We start from the raw sequence: 20648 nt of genomic DNA, 5'->3' as shown, positions 1-20648 counted from the left end.
AATGTGGTTGGGGATGGAAGGGGGCACAGGGACACTGGATATCATCACAGCAACCAGTGAGAGAGTCCTCTGGTGCCCTGAGGAGGTTGTGAGACACTTGACTCATGTCATAAAGAATGGAGTAAACTAACAACTCTGAAAGACAAGCAGGTGGCAGCATTGCTGAGATGAGACTCGGGGCAGGGGTCTGCAGCTCTGTCAGAGTGTTAATGCTCAAGGATGCCTGAGCTCAAGAGTGTTCTGGTCAGCATTTTAACATCAGAAGAAAGGCTTCTTCAGTACACATTCCCTTCTCTTAACATGAGGTGAAGAAACCCATCCCATTCTGAGTAACCGGGCCCCATAATTCTTTGGTCTTTTGATACACGGCAGCACTACACACCACTGCGCCCTCCAGCCAGCTTCACTCTGTCTGCTAAGCACCCACTCTGCAAATAGATCTCAGAGTGAACAAATCCAGAGGAGGTGGGAGGAGCCACCGTGGTGCGATGTGAGGGACAGGAGTTGGCTGGAGGAGCAGATGGGTCCCATGTCAGGCCCCTCCTAGGCATTGTGAAGATTGCTATTGCTCAGAAGCACCTTTTCCCCATGTTTGAAGGCTGGCATCCCAAGGTAGGGGCAGCTGGCACAGCGGAAGGCATCGCCCAGGTAGCAGTTTCCACAAGCCGACTTGGGTTTGGAGCTCATCTGTTCCCTTGACTTCTCTTTTTCCAGTTCTTCGGCAAGACCACAGGTGCAGTTCTTATAGGCCTTCCTCTTTTTCCCTTCCCCACAAGAAGCAGCCCACAGGGAAGCCGGATCTGGCTTCTTCAAATCTTCTGGATCCAGCAGCTCATCTGAGTCAATGAGATCCATGCTGTCGTCCTCCATATTGTTGGCTGAGAGGGTCCACAGCTTGGCAGCAGCAGGATCCACAGCAGGCTTCACTGAAGGAGAAGACTTCTTGGTGATGGAAAACTTAAGCTGACTAGAAGAACCCACTTCAAAGTTTGGTTTTTTGCCTGTGATCTGAACAAATATCAGGCTGTCACTTTCATGACCAAGGTGTTCTCGAACAGACTGTATTTCCTCAGGGGTTAGGGGCCCCCGCTGCAGCTCTTTCACTTCCACAAGACTAGAAAGAGTCAGGGCTGAACACAGCTTAGATGCTGTCTTCACTTTGCTATTGTTATCTACAGCTGTCTCTACTGGCTCTTTCAGTAAAAGACATCCACCAGGCCGAAGGATCTGGGCTATTTCAGCCAAAATCTCAGCACTGTGCAGAGTGGTGCTTCCCAGGACTAAACCCGACAAAATAATGTCAAAGCTGGATTCTTTGTGGGCAGACTGCAACAGGTGGTTGATGTTTTCCACAGACACAAGGCCCTCATTGCCAGTTAACACTTGAAGCTCATCCATCAGACCTTTCAGAGCCTCCACTGGGGATGACTTATCCCAGACCACTGCCACAAACTGGCCAGCAGAGATCCCAAAATCTGCCACTCTTGCAGTGCAGTACTGACGGACCTAAAAACTGCTGGCCAAAAGAGAATCAGGACTGCCACCTGGGCTCGCTCCTGGCTTCTCCCTGGTCAATTGAATTTCTAAAAGAGCACTAAACAATTCAATGGAGAAGGAATAGTCTTTCCAACAACTTTTGTTGGAACAATTGGATATCTACATGCGAAAGAATGTGATAAAAATGAAATAAAAGCCATCATACATTATACCATTTATAAAATTATCACATACAAAAAAAACCTCATAACTAATTCTAAGAGCTAAGATAGTAAAACTCTTAGAAGAAAACATTGAACTAAATCTTTGTGATCTTGGATTTGTCAATAGTATCTTAGATGTGATACCAAAAACACAAGTAACAAAAGAAAAAATAGACAATTTGGACTTTATCAAAATTAAAACCATTCTTGCTACAAAAGACATCATGAAGAAAGTCCAAAAGACAACACACAGAATAGGAAAAAATATTTATAAATCATAATCTGATAAGAGATTTGCATCGAGAATATATAAAGAACCCTCACAACTCAACAATAAAAAACAAATAAACCTATTTAAAATGGGCAAAGAATTTAAAGAGAGATTTCTCCAAAGAATATATATGAATGGACAATAAGCACATAAAAAGATGCTCAATCTTATAGTCATTAGGGAAATGCAAATCAAAACTACAATGAGATACTCACACCCACTTAGGATGGCTATATAATTTAAAACACAGACAGTAACAAGTATTGGTTAGGATGTGGAGAAATAGGAATTCTAAAACACGGCTGATGGGAATGTAAACTTGTGAAGCTGCTTTGGAAACAATTTTGAAGTCCCTCAAAAAAGTTAAACATAGTACTACCATATGACCCCACATTTGTACTCCTAGAAAATCAAAAACGTGTGTGTGTGTGTGTGTGTGTGTGTAAAAAGAAAGAATTGAAAACATATATCCATACAAAAGCTTATACATGAATGTTCATTCCAGCATCATTTATAATAGTCTAACAGTGAAAACAATCTGAAAACAATCTCAGTGTCCATCAGCTAATGACTGGATAACAGAAGGGAGTACATCACTACGTGGAATATTATTCAGCCATGAAAACAAATGAAGTTCTGATACATGCAACAATATAGATGAACCTTGTAAACGAGCTAACTTCAAGAAGCCAAACACAAAGGTCATATATTCTATGATTCCATCTACATGAAATGTCCAGAATAGGTACAGGATTCACAGAGACAGAAAGCTGATTGATTAGTGGTTGCTAGGAGTTGAGGGGAAGTCAGAATGGGAAGTGATTGTCAATTAGTATAGTGTCTTAGAATCAGCCTTGGAACCCATCATTTCTCCAAGAAGTCCTCGTTTCTTGCACTGAGCAACAGTATCTAGAAGCCAAGGGCCAGGTGCGGTGGCTCACGCCTGTAATCCCAGCACTTTGGGAGGCCGAGGTAGGCAGATCTCTTGAAGTCAGGAGTTCAAGACCAGCGTGGCTAACATGATGATTCCCTGTCTCTACTAAAAATACAAAAATTAGTTGGATGTGGCAGTAGGCCCCTGTAATCCCAGCTACTTGGGAGGCTGAGGCAGAAGAATTGCTTGAACCGGGGAGGTGGAGGTTGCAGTGAGCCGAGACCGTGCCATTGCACTCCAGCCTGGGTGACAGAGCAAGACTCCAAAAGAAAAAAAAAAAACCACCAAGACCTCAGTACTAGGTGTTTTCATTGCTACTGGTGTGTTTGCTCCCAGACTCTCTCAGTGGAAAGAGTTAGGAAGCATGTATGTACATACACGTAGTCATTAACACCTTTTGTTTCCAAAAAATACCCATTTGTTTTTATATCTGCTTATCTTACAAAACTTCAGGTCATACCAATACCTCCAATTCCAGTCCCTAATCACAGGGTAGTTATCTCCCATCCTATATGATACAGGATATTATCTGATCAGGCCTCTGTATGTAATCAATATTACCACTGCTGCCCCTCCCTGCACAATGCCCTCCTCTCAGTCTCCACACCTCAAGTTTGTTCCTTCCTCCCATGTGCACATCATCATCACCTTGCTCAGGCCCCAGCAGCCCACACTAGGCCACTCCTTTATGGGGTGCCCTTGTGCTTTCACCTCAGGCTCTAACTTTCATCTCGGTGTTCCCTCTCTGGGGGTACCCTCCTCAACTTGCCTGGGCTCCAGTGACCTGAGCCAGTTTCCCCTCCCACATGGAGGTCCTCCTCACCCCATGGGATTCCTATTCCTACAACAAGCAGCCTTCCTACACATATATTCTCTTTACCCACCGAGACTCCAGTGCCTTGTCTGGGTCACTGCAGCTTCCCCAAAGCAGGCCCAGATGACAACTTGGTTCTGCTCTAGTGGTGTTACAACCAAATTTTTCAAGAAGCAAAGTGGATGGGAAAGAGGAAATCAAACAGCCATTTGTGATTTTAAGAACTCTTTCATCAGCAATTCCAACTAACATCTCTTAGATTAACAGAAATGGAACTCAAGGCTTGAAGAGAGAAGAATGTTTAAGACAAACATTATAGAGAGTAGTAACATTCTTAACAACAGTAGCAATGGCTACCTGTCATTTAGTAAACTATTACTTTGTGCCCAGCACATTGATTTAATCCTCACAAAAACCTTGTAAATTGAATATTACCTCCATTTTTCAGAAGAAGAACGTGATATTTAAGGTGGTAAACCAGCTTAGTCAAGATTACCCAACTCTTGTTGGTAATGTAGAGTCCAAATGCAAATCTATTTGAATTCAAAGCATCAGTTGTTTATCCACTAAACTCCCTCACCAGAAATCCCTTGCCAGGTACACGAGTCAGAATTAGTGTTTAATTAGAATTAAGTCCCCTCGGACTGCCATAACAAAATACTGTAGACTAGGTGACTTAAACAACAGAAATTTATTTTCTTACAGTTCTAGATGATGGAAAGTCCAAGAGCAAGGTCCTGCAGGGTTCACTTTCTGGTGAGGGCTCTCTTTCTGTCTTGTAGATGGTCACCTTTTTTTAATATGTGTTCAAATGACCTCTTCTTTGTGCACACAAAAAGAAGAAAGAGAGAGAGAGCGAGAGCTTTCTGGTATATCTTCCTATAAGGGCACTAATCCCATCTTGAAGGTCTCACTCTCTTGACCTTACCTAACCCTAGTTACCTTCCAAAGACCCCATCTCCAAATATTATCACACGCGAGTTAGGGCTTCAACACATGAATCTGTGGGGGATACAAACATTCAGTCCATTACAATTAGGATTACATTACTTTACTTTTAGTTATTTTTAATTTTTCTTTTGAGACAAAGTTTCACACTGTTGCCTAGCTGGAGTGCAGTAGTGTGATCATGGTTCACTAAAGCCTTGAACTTCTGGGTTCAAGTGATCCTCCCACCTCCTCAGCCTCCTGAGTAGCTAGGACTACAGGGGCACACTACCACACCTGGCTAACTTTTTTAAATTATTTTTTGTAGAGATAGGGTCTTGCTATGTTGTCCAGGCTGATCTTGAACTCATGGTCTCAAACAGTCCTCCCACCTTGGACTCCCAAAGTGCTGGGATTACCGGCGTGAGCCAATGTACCCAGCCTACAATACATTTCTAATGTTAAAGCTTTGCCTTATTCAATACAAAACTTAGAAGAGGGTCTACTTAAAAGTAAATGGAAGCCCAAGAAGTCCAGCAGTGATGAGCCTCAGGTAGGTGGTGGTGGCACAGTGCAGGGCACATAGGCACTTCTCTGTGATTGCTTCTCTGTGTGTGACTTCTTATCCCAAAGTCACTTTGTGGCAGTCTAGCCCCTCCATTCTGCCAGCAAGAAGGAGGAAGGAAGGACATTGCCCACGAGTTGTGCAGGCCCCTCCCTCTAACATCCATTGACCAGAATATAGTCACATGCCAAAGCCTAACTGCAAGGGAAACTAGAAAATGTGATCTTTATTCTAGAGGGCCAAATGTTTGCCTAAAAACTGGGATTCTGTTTCTACTGAAGAATGGAGACAGGTTACTAGAGATGCCCTTGTGGCTTCTGTCATATCAGAGAAGAATGAAGGAATTCTAAGGAAACTGAGGGCTGAGGTGAAGTTGGAAATAAGAAATGTATAGTGATGCTCAGGACCTATCACAGGAACGGGATAGGGGGTAGTGAGGAAGCCCCTTGTGCCAGGCCTGAAATCATTCATCAAGCCCTAAATTTAGACTTTCAAGTTAATGTCTAAATAGAGTTATACATCAAGGATAAGGGTATGAGTCAGAGTTCTCCACAGATACAGAATCAATTAGATGAAGAGAGGAGAGAGATAAAGAGCAGAAGAGCGGGGAGAGGAAAAGTGGAAGAGGGAGAGGGGAGGAAATGGGGGAGAGGAAAATGGAGAGAGAGATATTTATTCTAAGGGATTGGCTCACATGACTGTGAGGGCTGCTAAGTCCCAAATCTGCAGGTCTGGCAGGTGGGCTGGAAGTTGTTGATGTTGCAGCCCAGAGTCCAAAAACAGCCTAGAGATAGAATTCCCGCTTCCTGGGGGCCTCAATCGTTTCTCTAAAGGCCTTCCACTGACTGGATGAGGCCCACTCACATGATGGGGGGTCATCTGCTTCACTGATTTAAATGTTAATCTCATTCCAAAATATCTTCTTAGCAGCGTCTAGACTGTTGGTTGACCAGACATTTGGGCACTGCAGCCTAGCTGAGTTGACATAAAGTTAGCCATCACCGGGGCCTGCAGATCCAGTAACAGGCTTGAAAGGAGCAGATACTCTCTGATTGCAACGCATTTGTGCTGCAGTTACCTGGATCCCCTCACCTAGGGTCTACTGGGATTTTTGTCTTAATTTCTCTGTCATAGGAACAGCACAATTATATGTGCACTATATTCTTAACTTTAAAAGACTTAATTTGTTAAATATAAACTTTAGGATTTTAAGGAGACCCAACAAAAATCACTTCTCTCCTCCACCTGACTTCTAGACATCAATTAAGAAATGTCTGTACACAAATGCCAAAAGTTTACCTTTATTACTAAATAAGCTTATATTACAGAATGCAGCATACATTTGCAGACAAGTGATCTTCCTAATACTCTACTGATTTAGGCTAACTTCCCCTCCCAGTCACTGGCAGCTCTTGACCTAAGCCTTCCCTAGCAGGAGGAGGAAGGAGCAACCCTTCTAGACCATGGAGTAGAAGAGCACAGAGAAATGCCTGGAGAGCAGAAGAGGAGCTGTCCAAGCCCAGCTCCTTCAAGCTCACCAAGATGGTAAATCATGCCACTTGTTATGCTAATGTGATTTCTTCTTCCACATAAGTGAAGACATCAAGGATGGGGTTGGGGTATTTCCTCTAAACATAAAATATTCCACTGTTTTTATAATCCTGTTTTGACTGCTTCTCCCCTGCTTTTCTTCTTTCTCCTCCTCCTCTTCCTCCTCTTCCTCCTCATCTTCCTCCTCCTCCTCCTTATCTTCCTCCTCCTCCTTGTTCTCCTCTTCCTCCTTGTCTTCCTCCTCCTCATCTTCCTCCTTCTCCTTGTCTTCTTCCTCCTCCTCCTTGTCTTCCTCCTCCCTCCTTGTCCTTCTCCTCCTGCTCCTTGTCTTCCTCCTCCTCCTGCTCCTTGTCTTCCTCCTCCTCCTCCTCATCTTCCTCCTCCTCCTCCTTGTCTTCTTCCTCCTCCTTCTCCTTGTCTTCTTCCTCCTCCTCATCTTCCTCCTCCTCTTTGTCTTCTTCCTCCTCCTTCTCCTTGTCTTCCTCCTCCTCTGTGTCTTCCTCCTCCTCCTCATCTTCTTCCTTCTCCTCCTCATCTTCCTCCTCCTCTTCCTCCTTCTCATATTGCTCCTCCTCCTCCTTGTCTTCCTCCTCCTCCTCCTTCCTTATGAGAAGCTTCAGAAACAGAAATGTGCAGGGCCTCCCTGGCCAAGCTAAATGTTCTGGGCAGTCCAAGAGCAAGAGTGAAGCATGGAAGTGGTGCATTGTCCCAGGCTTGGTGTTAACCTGAGCCACGTGGTGGAACATCAGAGAAATGAAATGACTGACCTTGAAGCCCAGAGGGGGACGAGAGACTGGAGAGACCAGCATTCTCTGTGAGATTGAACAATAAAGTTAATAGGTGTGAGGAAGAGAGAGGGAAGGGGAGAAATTAGCTTCACTGAGCATCAACTGTGTTGCCAGGTGCTTCCAGCCATATGCAGCCCACCTTACAATCCTGCAAAATACTCTGTCACAGACAAAGAATATAAGGCTCAGAAATATAATTTACCTGAGGTCACACAGCCAGCAAGTGGCAGAGCCAACATTTAAACCCAGATCTCTGCTTCTAAAACTTGCCCTCGTTTCCCCATTAGATTAGCTGCTTCCAGGGACATAAGAAAGGTAGAAAATGGAAGGTTACAGAGCAAAGGGGATTATAATGCTTAAGCTTTCAGAGCTGGAGCACTTCCCACTGAAGACAAAGTCAAGGATGTGGTCATGGGGGTGGGTTGCTGAACTGGATAGAAGTCAAGATCTTTGGAATAGAGAAGGGCAAGAACATATAGGGCTCATGTTGGATGGGCCATCAGCATCGACAGTGATGGTTTACTAGGCTGGGCTAAATAGAGGTGAGTATGCATGCAAGGTAGAAACCCCTGAACAGATGCTGGGGGGAGAACTAGAGATTGGCAGACATGGAATGATGGGCACAGAGCCCACAGCTTGGTGATGGTAGCCATGGAACTATTATAAATGAACAATCCCAAGGCAACTGCAGAATTCTGAGTTTTTCCTCTTTTTCCTGATTTTCTCAGCAAAGCATATGTTGCCATTTCACTGTTATCTTCTTACACTTCACTGCAGAAGAACTACATAATTTGAAAGATTATTTAAATTATTTTTCTCGTAAAGAAAAAACTGTTTCTAACTTTTTGTATCATAAGGGATTTTTTTCAAGTATGGTTTTAAGAATTAGACAATCCTACTCTTAAGAGATGGGAACTGAGACCTTAATTCTCATAATTTGTAGTGAGGAAGCTCTGTATGAGCCATTATTACACATGGTAAAGACTTTCATGAATATGCCCAGGTGTCAGAAGTTGTTACTAGACTAACAAAGTAACTAGTAGTTGTAGTTACTTACACAGTAACTATACAGTGCATGATTTATGCTCTAATGTTAAAAATAGTATTGTATCATGTGTCCAATAGATTCTGGCTAGGTCCCACATTGTATCTCTTACAGGGACTAATTTTACACAAAAACTGATTTTTTAAAAATGCTTCCATGTCTAACAGTCCTGATGGTAAACTCCAAATCATGGCTGGTTTGTTTGACACACGAGGAATGCTAATTTATTTATTATATACACTAAGAGGAATATAAAGTTCGGTGGTTCGAATTAGATAATTTAGTGTCCCAAGATTGTTTATTTGATTGCCTTAGGCAGGACTTAAGGGTAACTAGAGAATTTGTACAGCTTACTCTGTGTATGTAGAGTATGGAGGTCTGTTGCTTCCACCCTCTCCTTTTGCACACCTTTTGAGCAGTTTAGTATGTATTGCAATTTCTGCAGGAATGTGGCTGTGGCGAAGGCCTTGGGGAAATCCCTGCACCTTGAATAGAATTTGGGATGTGGCTCTGTAGTAAGATGGGCTTGCAGTTTAATCCCAGCTCAGGGCCTTTTTAAATTATTATTATTATTATTAGTTAGGAGACCTTGAGCAACATGCTTTATCTTGTACCTTCAGTAACCCTTCCTGAAAGGATAAAATTATCCTTAAAAGATGAGTAAAGGAGATTGAAAATAATTTAGTTATTTAAAGTATTTTCAGGCCCTGCATGGTGGCACATGCCTGTAATCCCAACGCTTTGGTAGGCCAAGGCAGGAGGACTGCTTGGAGTCAGGAGTTTGAGACCAGCCCGGACAACAAGGTGAGACCCTGTCTCTACGGAAAAAATAATAATAATTAGCTGGTGTAGTGGTATGTACTTGTAGTTTCAGCTGCATGGGAGGCTGAGGCAGGAGGATGGCTTGAGGCCAGGAGTTCAAGCTATAATTGCACCACTGCACTCCAGCCTGAGCAACAGAGCAAGACCCTGACTCAATTGAAAAAAAAAAAAGTCTGATTTTCTTTTACATTATCTAATCTGAACCACTGATCTTCATATTCTCCTTAGTGTATATAAGTAATAAGCATTCCTGGTGTGTCAAACAAAGCAGCCATGATTTGGGGTTTACCATCAGGACTATTAGGCATGGAAACCTTTAGAAAAAAGTTATTAGTTTTTATTTAAAATTAGTCCCTGTAAGAGATACCATGTAGGACCTAGCCAGAATCTCTTGAACACAAGATAAAATGTGATACTTCATGTGTATAATACATCCAGATTTCTGGAGTTAGAAATACCAAAAATGCATATAGGCAGTTTTCATCCATAATAGAACGTAAACAATAGCCTAAATAAGTGAATATTTGCAGTTGCATCATGTAACCTTTTAACATTGCTCTGCAAATAGCTATTCATTTTTCAGCAGGTAAAACTGTACCAGACAAGCAGAAAAGAAGGCCTGGTTAAGTTTATATTTTCTAAGAGAAGACTTGCTAAAAGAAAACAACCATACGTTTTAAGGTATTGCTTGATCAGCTACCTTTCTAAATAGATAGGGCAATGTAAGTCACAATTTGCTTAGGATGCTTTGGGCCACTAATAATAAGAGACTCAGAAATGGTCTAATACATTTCTAATAAATGAGCAAAATGCATTCACAGCCAGGCACAGTGGCTCATGCCTGTAATCCCAGCACTTTGGGTAGCCAAGGCAGGCAGATCATTTGAGATCAGTAGTTTGAGACCAGCTTGGCCAACACGGTGAAACCCCATCTCTACTAAAGTGAAAAAAAAAAAAAACAAGCCAGGTGTGGTGCCATGTGCCTGTAACCCCAGCTACTCAGGAAGCTGAGGCAGGAGAACTGCTTGAACCCAGGAGGCAGAGGTTGCAGTGAGCTGAGATCATGCCACTGCACTCCAGCCTGGGCAACACAGTGAGACTGTGTCTCAAAAATAAAACAAAATAAAATAAAATAAAATAAATAAAAAGACGCATTCACTTATGAAGTACAGAGATAGGGCTGTTCCAGGATTCACTAATTTGGCAACTTAACAACAGAAGCATTGCCTCCTTTCAGTTCTGCCTTCTCAGATCGACTCCCCGCATGCTCACAAGGTGGCTGCCAATAATCTGGGTATCACATGTACTTATGACTTCATGAAGTCAGAGAAGATGCTGTTTCTTCCCATGCATCCCTTTATCAGCAGGCACATATAATAGTAGTCTCCCAGTAAACTTCCCTTTCTCTCTTACTGGCCAGAATTGCCTTGTGTGCTCATTTCTGGCAGGGGATGGAATCACCATGCTGTGCTTATACCAGTCAAGGTTGACCCACTGGGGCTAGGGAGGGGTCTAACCTTCCTTGATGCACACAGCCACCAGATATCTGAATAAAAATGGGGTTCTGTTAGCAAGAAAGAAAGGAGAGTGGCCAATGGCTAGGCCATTGATAGTAACTACCGCAGTAGCCAAGATACTTTGAAAGCATTGTTGTGATGTCTTTGATAACCCTTTTCAAGTTTACTTAAAGTCTAAAAGACTTCATATAACTGGCTTTACATTGAGAATTTCAGAAAGCCTGGCTCCATCACTGTGACCTATGCCCCTTTGCTCCAGTTACTTAATTTCTTCAATTCTGTTTCCATAAAATGTGGAAAGTCATAAAATCCCATAGAGGTTTCATGAGGATGAAACAAGACCATTCGTGGAAAGTGCTTAACTGAATGGCTTGCATATAATAAATGCTCAATTAATGTTGTTATTCATTCTTCACTCTTTCTAAATGTCCTCCTGTGGCCAATGGCCAACCCAAGGTCCAAGACTGAAAATCTGAGCCACAGGCCCGAGTCTTGTCTCTCTGTTGCCCTCACATTCATGTTACCATCCTGTCCTCACCCAGGTCTTATCCCACAGCCACAGGTCTAGACAGAGCCTTTAATTATGAGGTCGCTTCATGCAGGTATCTCCCTTCATATCCTCCATTCCCCCCACACATAGGCCTAGGAGAGGGATCCTTAGAGAGTATTTATCCCTGCTCTGCTGATTGTTTGCAGTTAGATCAGTGGGTTTCCTCCACTCTTACTGGGAGCCTAGGGATCTGAGTTCATGCTTCAGTAAGCCAAGCCGCATGGACCTCTTCCCTATTTCATCCAATGCAACACACTGCTCTATACTGTATATATTAGGGCTTTGCATTCGATTCTTGTGAAAAAGGAGTTCTGCTCCTTGTAGAAAGTGTGAAAAGCAATGGATTGGATGATGTCTCCAGTGGGGTATCAGGAACCTTCCAGAGCCTCTCTCTGCTCTCCAAACTGTCTCCTATCTCATGCAAACTCCAAATGGCCTGAAGTCCCTCCCAAGTCGGCGCCTCCTTCTCTGTACTGTGCTTCTTTGACAGCCCAGCCTCCAAGAAATGCTTTCTGGGCCCCTGATGACAGGTGTCACACACATCAGCTACCTTGTTTCTAATGTCAACTGCTCCCTAGGCAATTGTCACCCTTCAAAGCTGTGCCCAACTCTTCATTACTCTGCAGAATTGTCACTATTCCATACTTATTGATAAACCCCTGCATTCAAACTCTATTTTCCACAGAGTACAAATTATTTTCAGCTGATCTGTATTCCAGACGTTCTCAGTGTGGTCCAGGGACCCCGGGGGTTCCTAAAAAAACTATCCAGGGAGTCTGTGAGTCAAAACTGTTTTCGCAATGATACTAAGGCATTATTTGTCTCTTTGACTCTCATTCTCCCACAGTTGTACAGTGGAGTTTTCCAGAGGTCACATGACACGTGATAGGACAACAGGTTGAACACAGAGGTGGATATGAGAATCTAGCTGTCGCCCCTTAAGACGGACATTAAAGAGATTTGCAGAAATGTAAAACAATGCCATGCTTTTCACTAAATCTTTTGTTTTAAAAAATATAGGTATTTTCATTACAGTATATTGTGTATCCTGACATGTAATTGTTTATTTTTAAATGAATTTTAAAATCAATGTTTTCTCAATTTTAATTTCTTAGATGATAAATATTGACAGATATAACCCATGACAGCTTTTAGGAGGTCTTCAATAATTTCTACCAATGTAAAGGCATCCTAAGACCAAAAAGTTTGAGAACTGCTGCTTTTCACTATGCTGTTTTAGTATTTCCCAGTACAGTGCTCTATATTCCACAGTAGAATCTAGAACGTTCCACACAAATGCTCTGTGATGGCTGCTAGAAAATGCTCTAAAGCTACTGGAAAATTTATTGTGTCAGAACTGTGCTAGTTTTGTTAGCTTATTTCATATTTTTATAACACACTTTTATTGAGATATAGCCCAGAGATACCCTCAAAGACATCAAGGGTTCAGTTCCAGACCACTACAATAAAGCGAGTCATATGAATGCTTTGGTTTCCCAGTGAATTAAAAGTTATGCTTACATTATACTGTAGTTTATTAAGTGTGGTATAGCATGATGTCTAAAAAAAAGTACATTCCTTAATTAAAAATACTTTATTGCTAAAAAAAAATGCTAATGTTCATCTGAGCCTTTAGCCAGTCGTAATATTTTGCTGTAGAGGGTCTTGCCTCAATGTTGATGGCTGCTGACTGATCAAGGTGGCGGTTGCTGAAGGTTGGAGTGACTGTGGCGATTTCTCTTTTTTTCTTTTTCTTTTCTTTTCATTTCCTTTTCTTTCTTTGTCTTTTTTCTTTCTTTCTTCCTTTCTTCCTTTCTTCCCTTTTCTTCCTTCCTTCCCTCCCTCCCTCCCTCCCACCCTTCCTTCCTTCTTTCTTTCCCTCTTTCTCTCCCTCTTTCTCTCTCATTCTCCATCTCTCTCCCGCTTTCTTTCTCTCTTTCTTTCTCTCTCCCCTCCCCGCCCCTTCCCCTCCCCTCCCCTCCCCTCCCCGCCCCTTCCCCTCCCCTCCCCTCCCGTCCCCTTCCCTTCCCTCTTTCTTTCTTTTCTTTCTACAGGGTCTTACACTGTTGCCCAGGCTGGCACCATCATAGCCTATGGTAACCTGGAGCTCATGGGTTCAAGCCGGCCTTGGCTTCCCAAAGTACTGGGATTACAGGTGCACAGGACCACACCTGGCCACAATTTCTTAAATTGAGACAAGTATGAATTTTGCCACATGGATTGACTCTTCCTTTTATAAAAGGTTTCTCTGTAGCATGCAAGGCTGTTTGGTGGCATTTTACCCACAGTAGGACTTCTTTCAAAATTGGTGTCCGTTCTCTCATACCCTGCTACTGCTTTATCACTAAGTTTATTTCATATTCTAAAACCTTTGTTATCGTTTCAGCAATGATCACAGCATCTTCCCTAGGAGTAGATTTCATCTCAAGAAACCACTTTATTTGCTCATTTATAAGAAACAACTCCACATCTGTTAAAGTTTTCTCATGAGCTTGCAGGAATTCAGTCACATCTTCAGGCTCCACTTCTAATTCTAGTTCTCTTGCTATTTCCACTACATCTGCAATTACTTCCTCCACTGATGTCTTGTTTCTTGAGCCCCTGCAAGTCATTTATGAGGGTCAGAATCACCTTCCTCCAAACTCCTATTAATGTTGATAATTTTTACCTCCTCTCATGAATCATAAATGTTCTTAATGGCATCTAAATGGTGAATCTTTTCCAGAATATTTTCAGTTTACTTTGCCCAGATCCATCAGAGGAATCACATAATCCATGGCTGTTATCACGTTATGAAATGGATTTCTTAAATAATAAGACTCAAAAGTCAAAATTACTACTTGATTTATGGGCTACAGAATGGATGTTATGTTAGCAGACATGAAAACAACATTAATCTCTCATTTGTATATCTCCATCAGCACTCCTGGGTGACTAGGTGCATTGTCAATGAGCAGTAGTATTTTGAAAGGAATCTTTTTTTCTGAGTAGTAGGTCTCAACAGGGAGCTTAAAATATTCAGTAAACCATGCTGTAAGTAGATGTGCTTTTATCCAGGCTTCGTTTTTCATTGACAGAGCACAGGCAGAGTAGATTTAGCATAATTCTTAAGGGTCCTACAATTTTCAGAGTTATAAATGAGCACTGGCTTCCACTTAAAGTCACCAGCTGCCTTAGCCCCTAACAAGAGAGTCAGCCTGTCCCTTGAAGCCAGGCAGTGACTTCTCTCTAGCTATGAAAGTCCTGGATGGTATCTGCTTCTAATAGAAAGCTGTTTTATCTGCGTTGAAAATCTGTTTAGTGTAACCACCTTTACTGAAGAAATAGATCTTAGCTAGATCTTCTGGATAACTTGCTGCAGCTTCTCCATCAGCACTTGCTCCTTTACCTTGCACTTTTATGTTATGGAGATGGTTTCTTTCCTTAAACCTCATGAACCAACAACCTCTGCTAGCTTCAAACTTTTCTTCTACAGCTACCTCACCCCTCTCAGCCTTCACAGAATTGAAGAGAGTTAGGGCCCTGCTTTGGATTAGGCTTTGGCTTAAGGGAATGTTGTGGCTGGTTTGATCTTCCATCCAGACCACTCAAACTTTCTCAATATCAGCAATAAGGCTGTTTTGCTTTCTTGTTATTTGTGTGTTCACTGGAGTAGCACTTTTAATTTTCTTCAAAATATTTTCCTTTGCATTCACAACTTAGAAAACTTGTGCAAAAGGCTTAGCTTTCCACCTAGTTCGACCATCAACATGCCTTCCTCACTAAGCTTCATCATTTCTAGTTTTTTATTTAGACATGCGATGCTTCCTTTTACTTGAACACTTAGAGACCATTGTAGGGTTATTAGTTGGCCTAATTTCAATATTGTTGTGTTTCAGGGAATAGGAGGCCTGAGGAGAGGGAGGGAGACTGAGGAACAGCTGGTTGGTGGAGCAGTCAGAACACATGCAACGCTTATTGATTAAGTTAACTGTCTTATATGGGTGCAGTTCATGGCACCTCAAAACAATTGCAATAGTAATATCAAGTCATTGATCACAGATCACCATTACAGATATAATAATAATAAAAGTTTGAAGAATTATGAGAATTACCAAAACACGACACAAAGATACAAAGTGAGCACATGCTGTTGGGAAAATGGTGCTGATCGATTTGCTAGATGTAGTGTTGCCACAGACCTTTAATTTGTAAAAAATGCAGTATCTTTGAATTGCTATAAAGTGAAATACAATAAAACAATTGAATTGTATTGAAGAGACTGCTTGTTTTGTTTTGTTTTTTAAAAGACAGCGTCTTCCTCTGTGGCCCAGGCCGGAGTACAGAGGCCCAATCCTAGCTCACTGCAGCCTTGAACTCCTGGGTTCAAGCCTGCCAAGTAGCTAGGACTATAGGAATGCACCACCATGCCCAGCTAATCTGCTTTGTTTTGTTTTAATAGAGACAAGGTCTCACTATGTTGCCCAAGCATACCTGTACTTTTTAAGTTCGACTATAATTAATCATATTTGGGAGATTTAAAAATTACTACCAGGGAAAATCTGTCCAAAGGGTGCTTATTGTTCTCATTTTGCCAATTTTGTCTTTTTTTAAATTAGATGTGTCACACAGCATAATTCAATAAAATATGATACTTTGAATAATAATTGCAAAATATATAATTAGTTCTCTGACTTGGACCATTAAACTGAATGAAATCCCATTTTTGCCTTCTTGGTATTGTACCTGGTCTTTTCCTAGTTAGATAATTCTTTATTAGTGTGCACACCATTTACCAGACTCTGTGAAAGTTAAAACTAAAAGAAAACTAGAGATCACTGAGTTGAAACCTCTCATTAAAAAATGAACAGAGGCCCCTGCATGTTAATTAACTTGTTTAAAGTCACTCATTAAATAGTTGAACAAAAACTTCTGACTCTAGAATGTATTGCAATGCCTTAGTCAAACACTGAATTCTTTGTACAGGTAGAGAATTCCATTTGGATGATAACTAATTCAGGCCTTAAGTATATTACCAATATGGATAGATAATGATCTTACCATAATTGAAAATGTGTTCGTTAAAAGGCATTGGTTGCCAAAAGTATGCCGGTGGCCAAAATGTACAAGGAATGTACCTTCCCAACAGATGGAGGTCCTGGCTACACAGGTGGGGCAGTTAGGGGTCCAGTTAAGTTCACTTTTCTCTTTGGCTCCCAAAAGCAACCTCCAGCCTGGTATCGGGAGGCAGCATCAGACCAGGGCAAGGGTGGCCTGGAATGCTCATGAGGCGTCACCCAAAGTCAGAAGCAGGAAACACCTAGAAGGAGGGCTCCTTGCAATCTAGACCTGCCTTTCACCCCCACAGTCCCTCAGTTCACTCCCACACTCCAGCAGGACTACGTGCTCCTCCTACAGGGAGCTGCCGTCTCTCTGCCTCCCAGTCTTATACATGCCGTTATCCATGCCTGCAACACTTTCCTCTTGTATCCCTTTTTCTCCTGATCTGGTTAACTCCTGCCAATTTTCAGCACTCAGTTTATACTTCACCTACTCTAGGAACCCTTTCTTGCCTCAGCCTCCATCATCACACCCTACACAGCCAGTGCGGTCGGGAGCCCCCTCCTAGGTACTCACAAAACACCCTGAGAATACCTGTCTCGGCACTTCTCATATTCCTCTTGCACTAAAATGAAAGGCCCTTAAAGGCAGGGACTGTGTCTCATTCGTCATGATACCTCCTGGACCCAGCTCAATGCCTGACACATAGTAATCTCCTCATAAATAGTTGTTGAATGAATGACTGAAAGAACTAATGAATAGGAAACCCCCTAACTTAGCACTAACAAAAATGTAATGCAAATTACATATGTAGTTTTAAATTTTCTAGTAATCACATAAAAAAGTTAAAAGAAACAGATGAAATTAATTTTATTAATATATTTTGTTCAACCCAATACGTCACAAAATTATTTTCAACATTTAGTCAATATAAAACATTGTTAGTGAGATATTTTACCTTTTATTCCCCCAATCTTCAAAATCCAGTCTGTATTTTATTCTTGCAGCACATCTCAATTTGTCTTGCCACATTTTATGGCCAGTGGCTACTCTTGGATAACACAGGTGGATCCACGCCAAGAAATATCTGTTCCGGGTATTGCCAGGACACCTGATGAGCCCTCAAAGCCCTCACTCCAATCCCAATATTGCCTCAGAACCCTGGTCTTTCATATAGGAAATGACTTCAAATACACAAAACCTTCTGGGCTGGCACCAAACCCAACTGGATTCTGGAAAATACAAAGACAGGCTACTATATAGGATTTATGTCTCGATCTATGGAGTGATGTTAACTTGAGGACGCAAAACAACAGACCCAACTCAAAATCAAGAAGTGCCTGGAATTCATTTACAGGGAAGCTGGGTGGCTGTCCTGTGCTTAAGAAAACAGCTACCATTACTGAGAGTGTCATAGTCTTCCTCCAGCGTCCTTAGGAACCACTTTTGTATTTTGATAGATGGAGAAAGAAGTTAGACAACTTTTCTTAAACAGAAAGGATATTTTTAAATTTCCTAAAACACCGGTTAATATATGTAATCAAAACGATAGCTGAAATAACTCATTAGTGAACTCGTTGTATTTTCGTTGTGCTAAAGATTTAGATGATAGCAGCATCAGATGAAATAAACTTTTATCCACTTTAATGGAACTTATATATGGCCAAGTGCTTTTGAATTCCTATAAGGTGAAACAGAGTACATCAGAGAGTACCATTTGCATAGAATAATGTCACACATGAAGCCAGATTACATTTGTTAGATGATTTGGTAGTTTTAGTAGCTGTCATAGTAAGTCCTATTACCCACATCTCTGAATGAAAGCTCATGCTCACTTTTGGTCTTTTCTTTTTTTCTTTTTCTTTTTTTTTCTTTTTTTTTTTTTTTTTTTGAGATGAAGTCTTGCTCTGTTACCCAGTTTGGAGGGCAATGGCGCAATCTCAGCTCACTGCAACCTTCACCTCCTGGGTTCAAGTGATTCTCCTGCCTCAGCCTCCTGAGTAGCTGGGATTACAGGCAACCGCCAACACATCTAGCTAATTTTTGTATTTTTAGTAGAGACAGGGTTTCACCATGTTGTCCAGGCTGGTCTTGAACTCCTGACCTCAGGTGATCCACCTGCTTTGGCCTCCCAAAGTGCTGGAATTACAGATGTGAGCCACTGCACCTGGCCTACTTTTGCTCTCTTTTATCTCCATCATATTTTTTAAAAATTACCGTCTATCTACTATTAGACATTACAGAAATATATAACTTAAAAGTGAAAATTCCCTGTAATGTTTTTTGTTTATATTCTTTCAGATTTTTCTATGTATACTCATTTTTTCTCTAAATAGAATTCATAAGTTCATATTTCAATATTAATTTTATTTGTAAAAGTTACCCTTCTCAAAGGCAACCACTACTACCAGTTTCTTCTGTATTTTTTCTAAAGATAGTCTATGCAAAGAACTCCATATAAATCTTTTTTTAAAAAAAACCAAATGGTATTATTCTATACATGCTCATTCTACTTTTTCATACTTAACATATGTTGGAGATCCTTCCACATCTATACATGAAAAGCTGCCTCTTTCTTTTCTAGAGGTGCGTGGTATCTTGCAGGCTGCACATTAATTTATTTCACCTATTGATGGACATTTAAATTATTTTCCATATTTTGGGATTGTAAGCAATGTCTCAATAAATAACCATGCAATTGTGTCATTTCGAACGTGAATATTTCTATAGGATAACTTTCTGAAATTAGAATCATTAGATCAAAGGGTATATGCACTTTAAATTTTGGTTACATATTGTCAAACTGTACTCCCTACAAAGTTCTGCTAATTTACAATTCCACTAGTACAATGTGTTCTCATTAGCTGAGAGGTGGAAAAACAGTAACTCATTTCGTTTAATTTGCTTTTCTCTTATGAGTGAACTTGGTCATGTTTAAATAGGTTTAAGGAGCCATTTGCAGTGACTTTCTATAAATTGCCTGTTATTATTTGCTGACTTTTTTTTTTTTTTTTTTTAGACGAGGTCTCACTCTGTCACCCTGGTTGGAGTGCAGTGGCATGGTCTTGGCTCACCTGTAACCTCCACCTCCCAGGCTCAAGTGATCCTCCCACCTCAGCCTCAGAGAAGCTGAGACCACAGGCACGCACCAACATGCCCCACTAATTGTTTTTTTTTGGTAGAGACAGGGTTTCACCATGTTACCCAGGCTGATCTCGAACTCTTGAGCTCTCGCGACCTACCCACCTCAGCGTTCCAAAGTGCTGGGATTACAGGCATGAGGCAGCATGCCCAGCCCTATTTGCATACTTTCCTATTGGGTTGTTGATCTTATTGATTTGTAGGAGTTCATTAAGTAATAGGCCCTTGGTGATTTCTTGAAGTTTATCATGACTAAGCTTACTTATGATGGTTTTGGCCATGTAAAAAATATATATTTTTATCTTTTAAATTTTTATGAAACCAAATTTCATATATATTTTATATAGCTCCCTAGGTGTTGTGTTGTATTCATTCATTCATTCAACAAATATGTGTGTATTTATTTATCTAGAGATGAGGTCTTGCTGGCCTTGAACTCCTGCACCCAAGAAATCCTCCTGCCTCAGCTTCCCCAGTAGCTGGGACTACAGGTATGTACCACTGTGCCCAGCTCAACGAATACTTATTGAGAGTGTACCAGGGGACACAAGGTTTTAGGTACTGGGGATATAACAGTGAACAAAGGCCAGGCGTGGTGGCTCATGCCTGTAATCCTAGCACTTTGGGAGGCTGAGGCGGGAGGATCTCTTGAGTCCAGAAGTTTGAGATCAGCCTGGGCAACACAGTGCCATCTCATCTATCTAAAAGATTTAAAAATTAGCCAGGCATGATGGCGTGTGCCTATAGTCCCAGCTTCCTAGTAATACTATGGAGGCTGAGGTGGGAGGATTGCTTGAGCCTGGAAGGTTGAGGCTATAGTGAGCCATGGAAACGGAATGAGACCCCATCTCTAAAAACAAAAACATGTACCAAACAGACACAGGGCTGCACTTATGGAACTGATATCCCAGTGGAATATTTAGAGAAGTCAGATGTATCACACTCAAATTGTTTTTGTTTGTTTTACTTAACATATCATAGAC

At 41.5% G+C, this 20648-nt stretch overlaps 2 protein-coding genes across 2 annotated transcripts in view; one reads left to right on the top strand and one right to left on the bottom strand.

Annotated features, from left to right (window-relative positions):
• Positions 1-20648, top strand: part of KCTD1 (potassium channel tetramerization domain containing 1) — a 204549-nt gene that overhangs the window by 57025 nt on the left and 126876 nt on the right. The window lies entirely within an intron of this gene.
• LOC129019153 (anamorsin-like) lies at positions 296-4160 on the bottom strand. Its single transcript, XM_054461491.2, has 2 exons — positions 4155-4160; positions 296-1506 (listed from the first exon to the last, which is right to left on the bottom strand). Exons 1-2 carry the CDS (start codon positions 4158-4160, stop codon positions 544-546), a joined length of 969 nt encoding a protein of 322 aa, XP_054317466.1. The 3' UTR covers positions 296-543.

This window comes from Pongo pygmaeus, chromosome 17 (genome assembly GCF_028885625.2).
Source record: "Pongo pygmaeus isolate AG05252 chromosome 17, NHGRI_mPonPyg2-v2.0_pri, whole genome shotgun sequence".
Classification (NCBI taxonomy): domain Eukaryota; kingdom Metazoa; phylum Chordata; class Mammalia; order Primates; family Hominidae; genus Pongo; species Pongo pygmaeus.
This window is presented reverse-complemented; position numbering and strand designations above follow the sequence as displayed.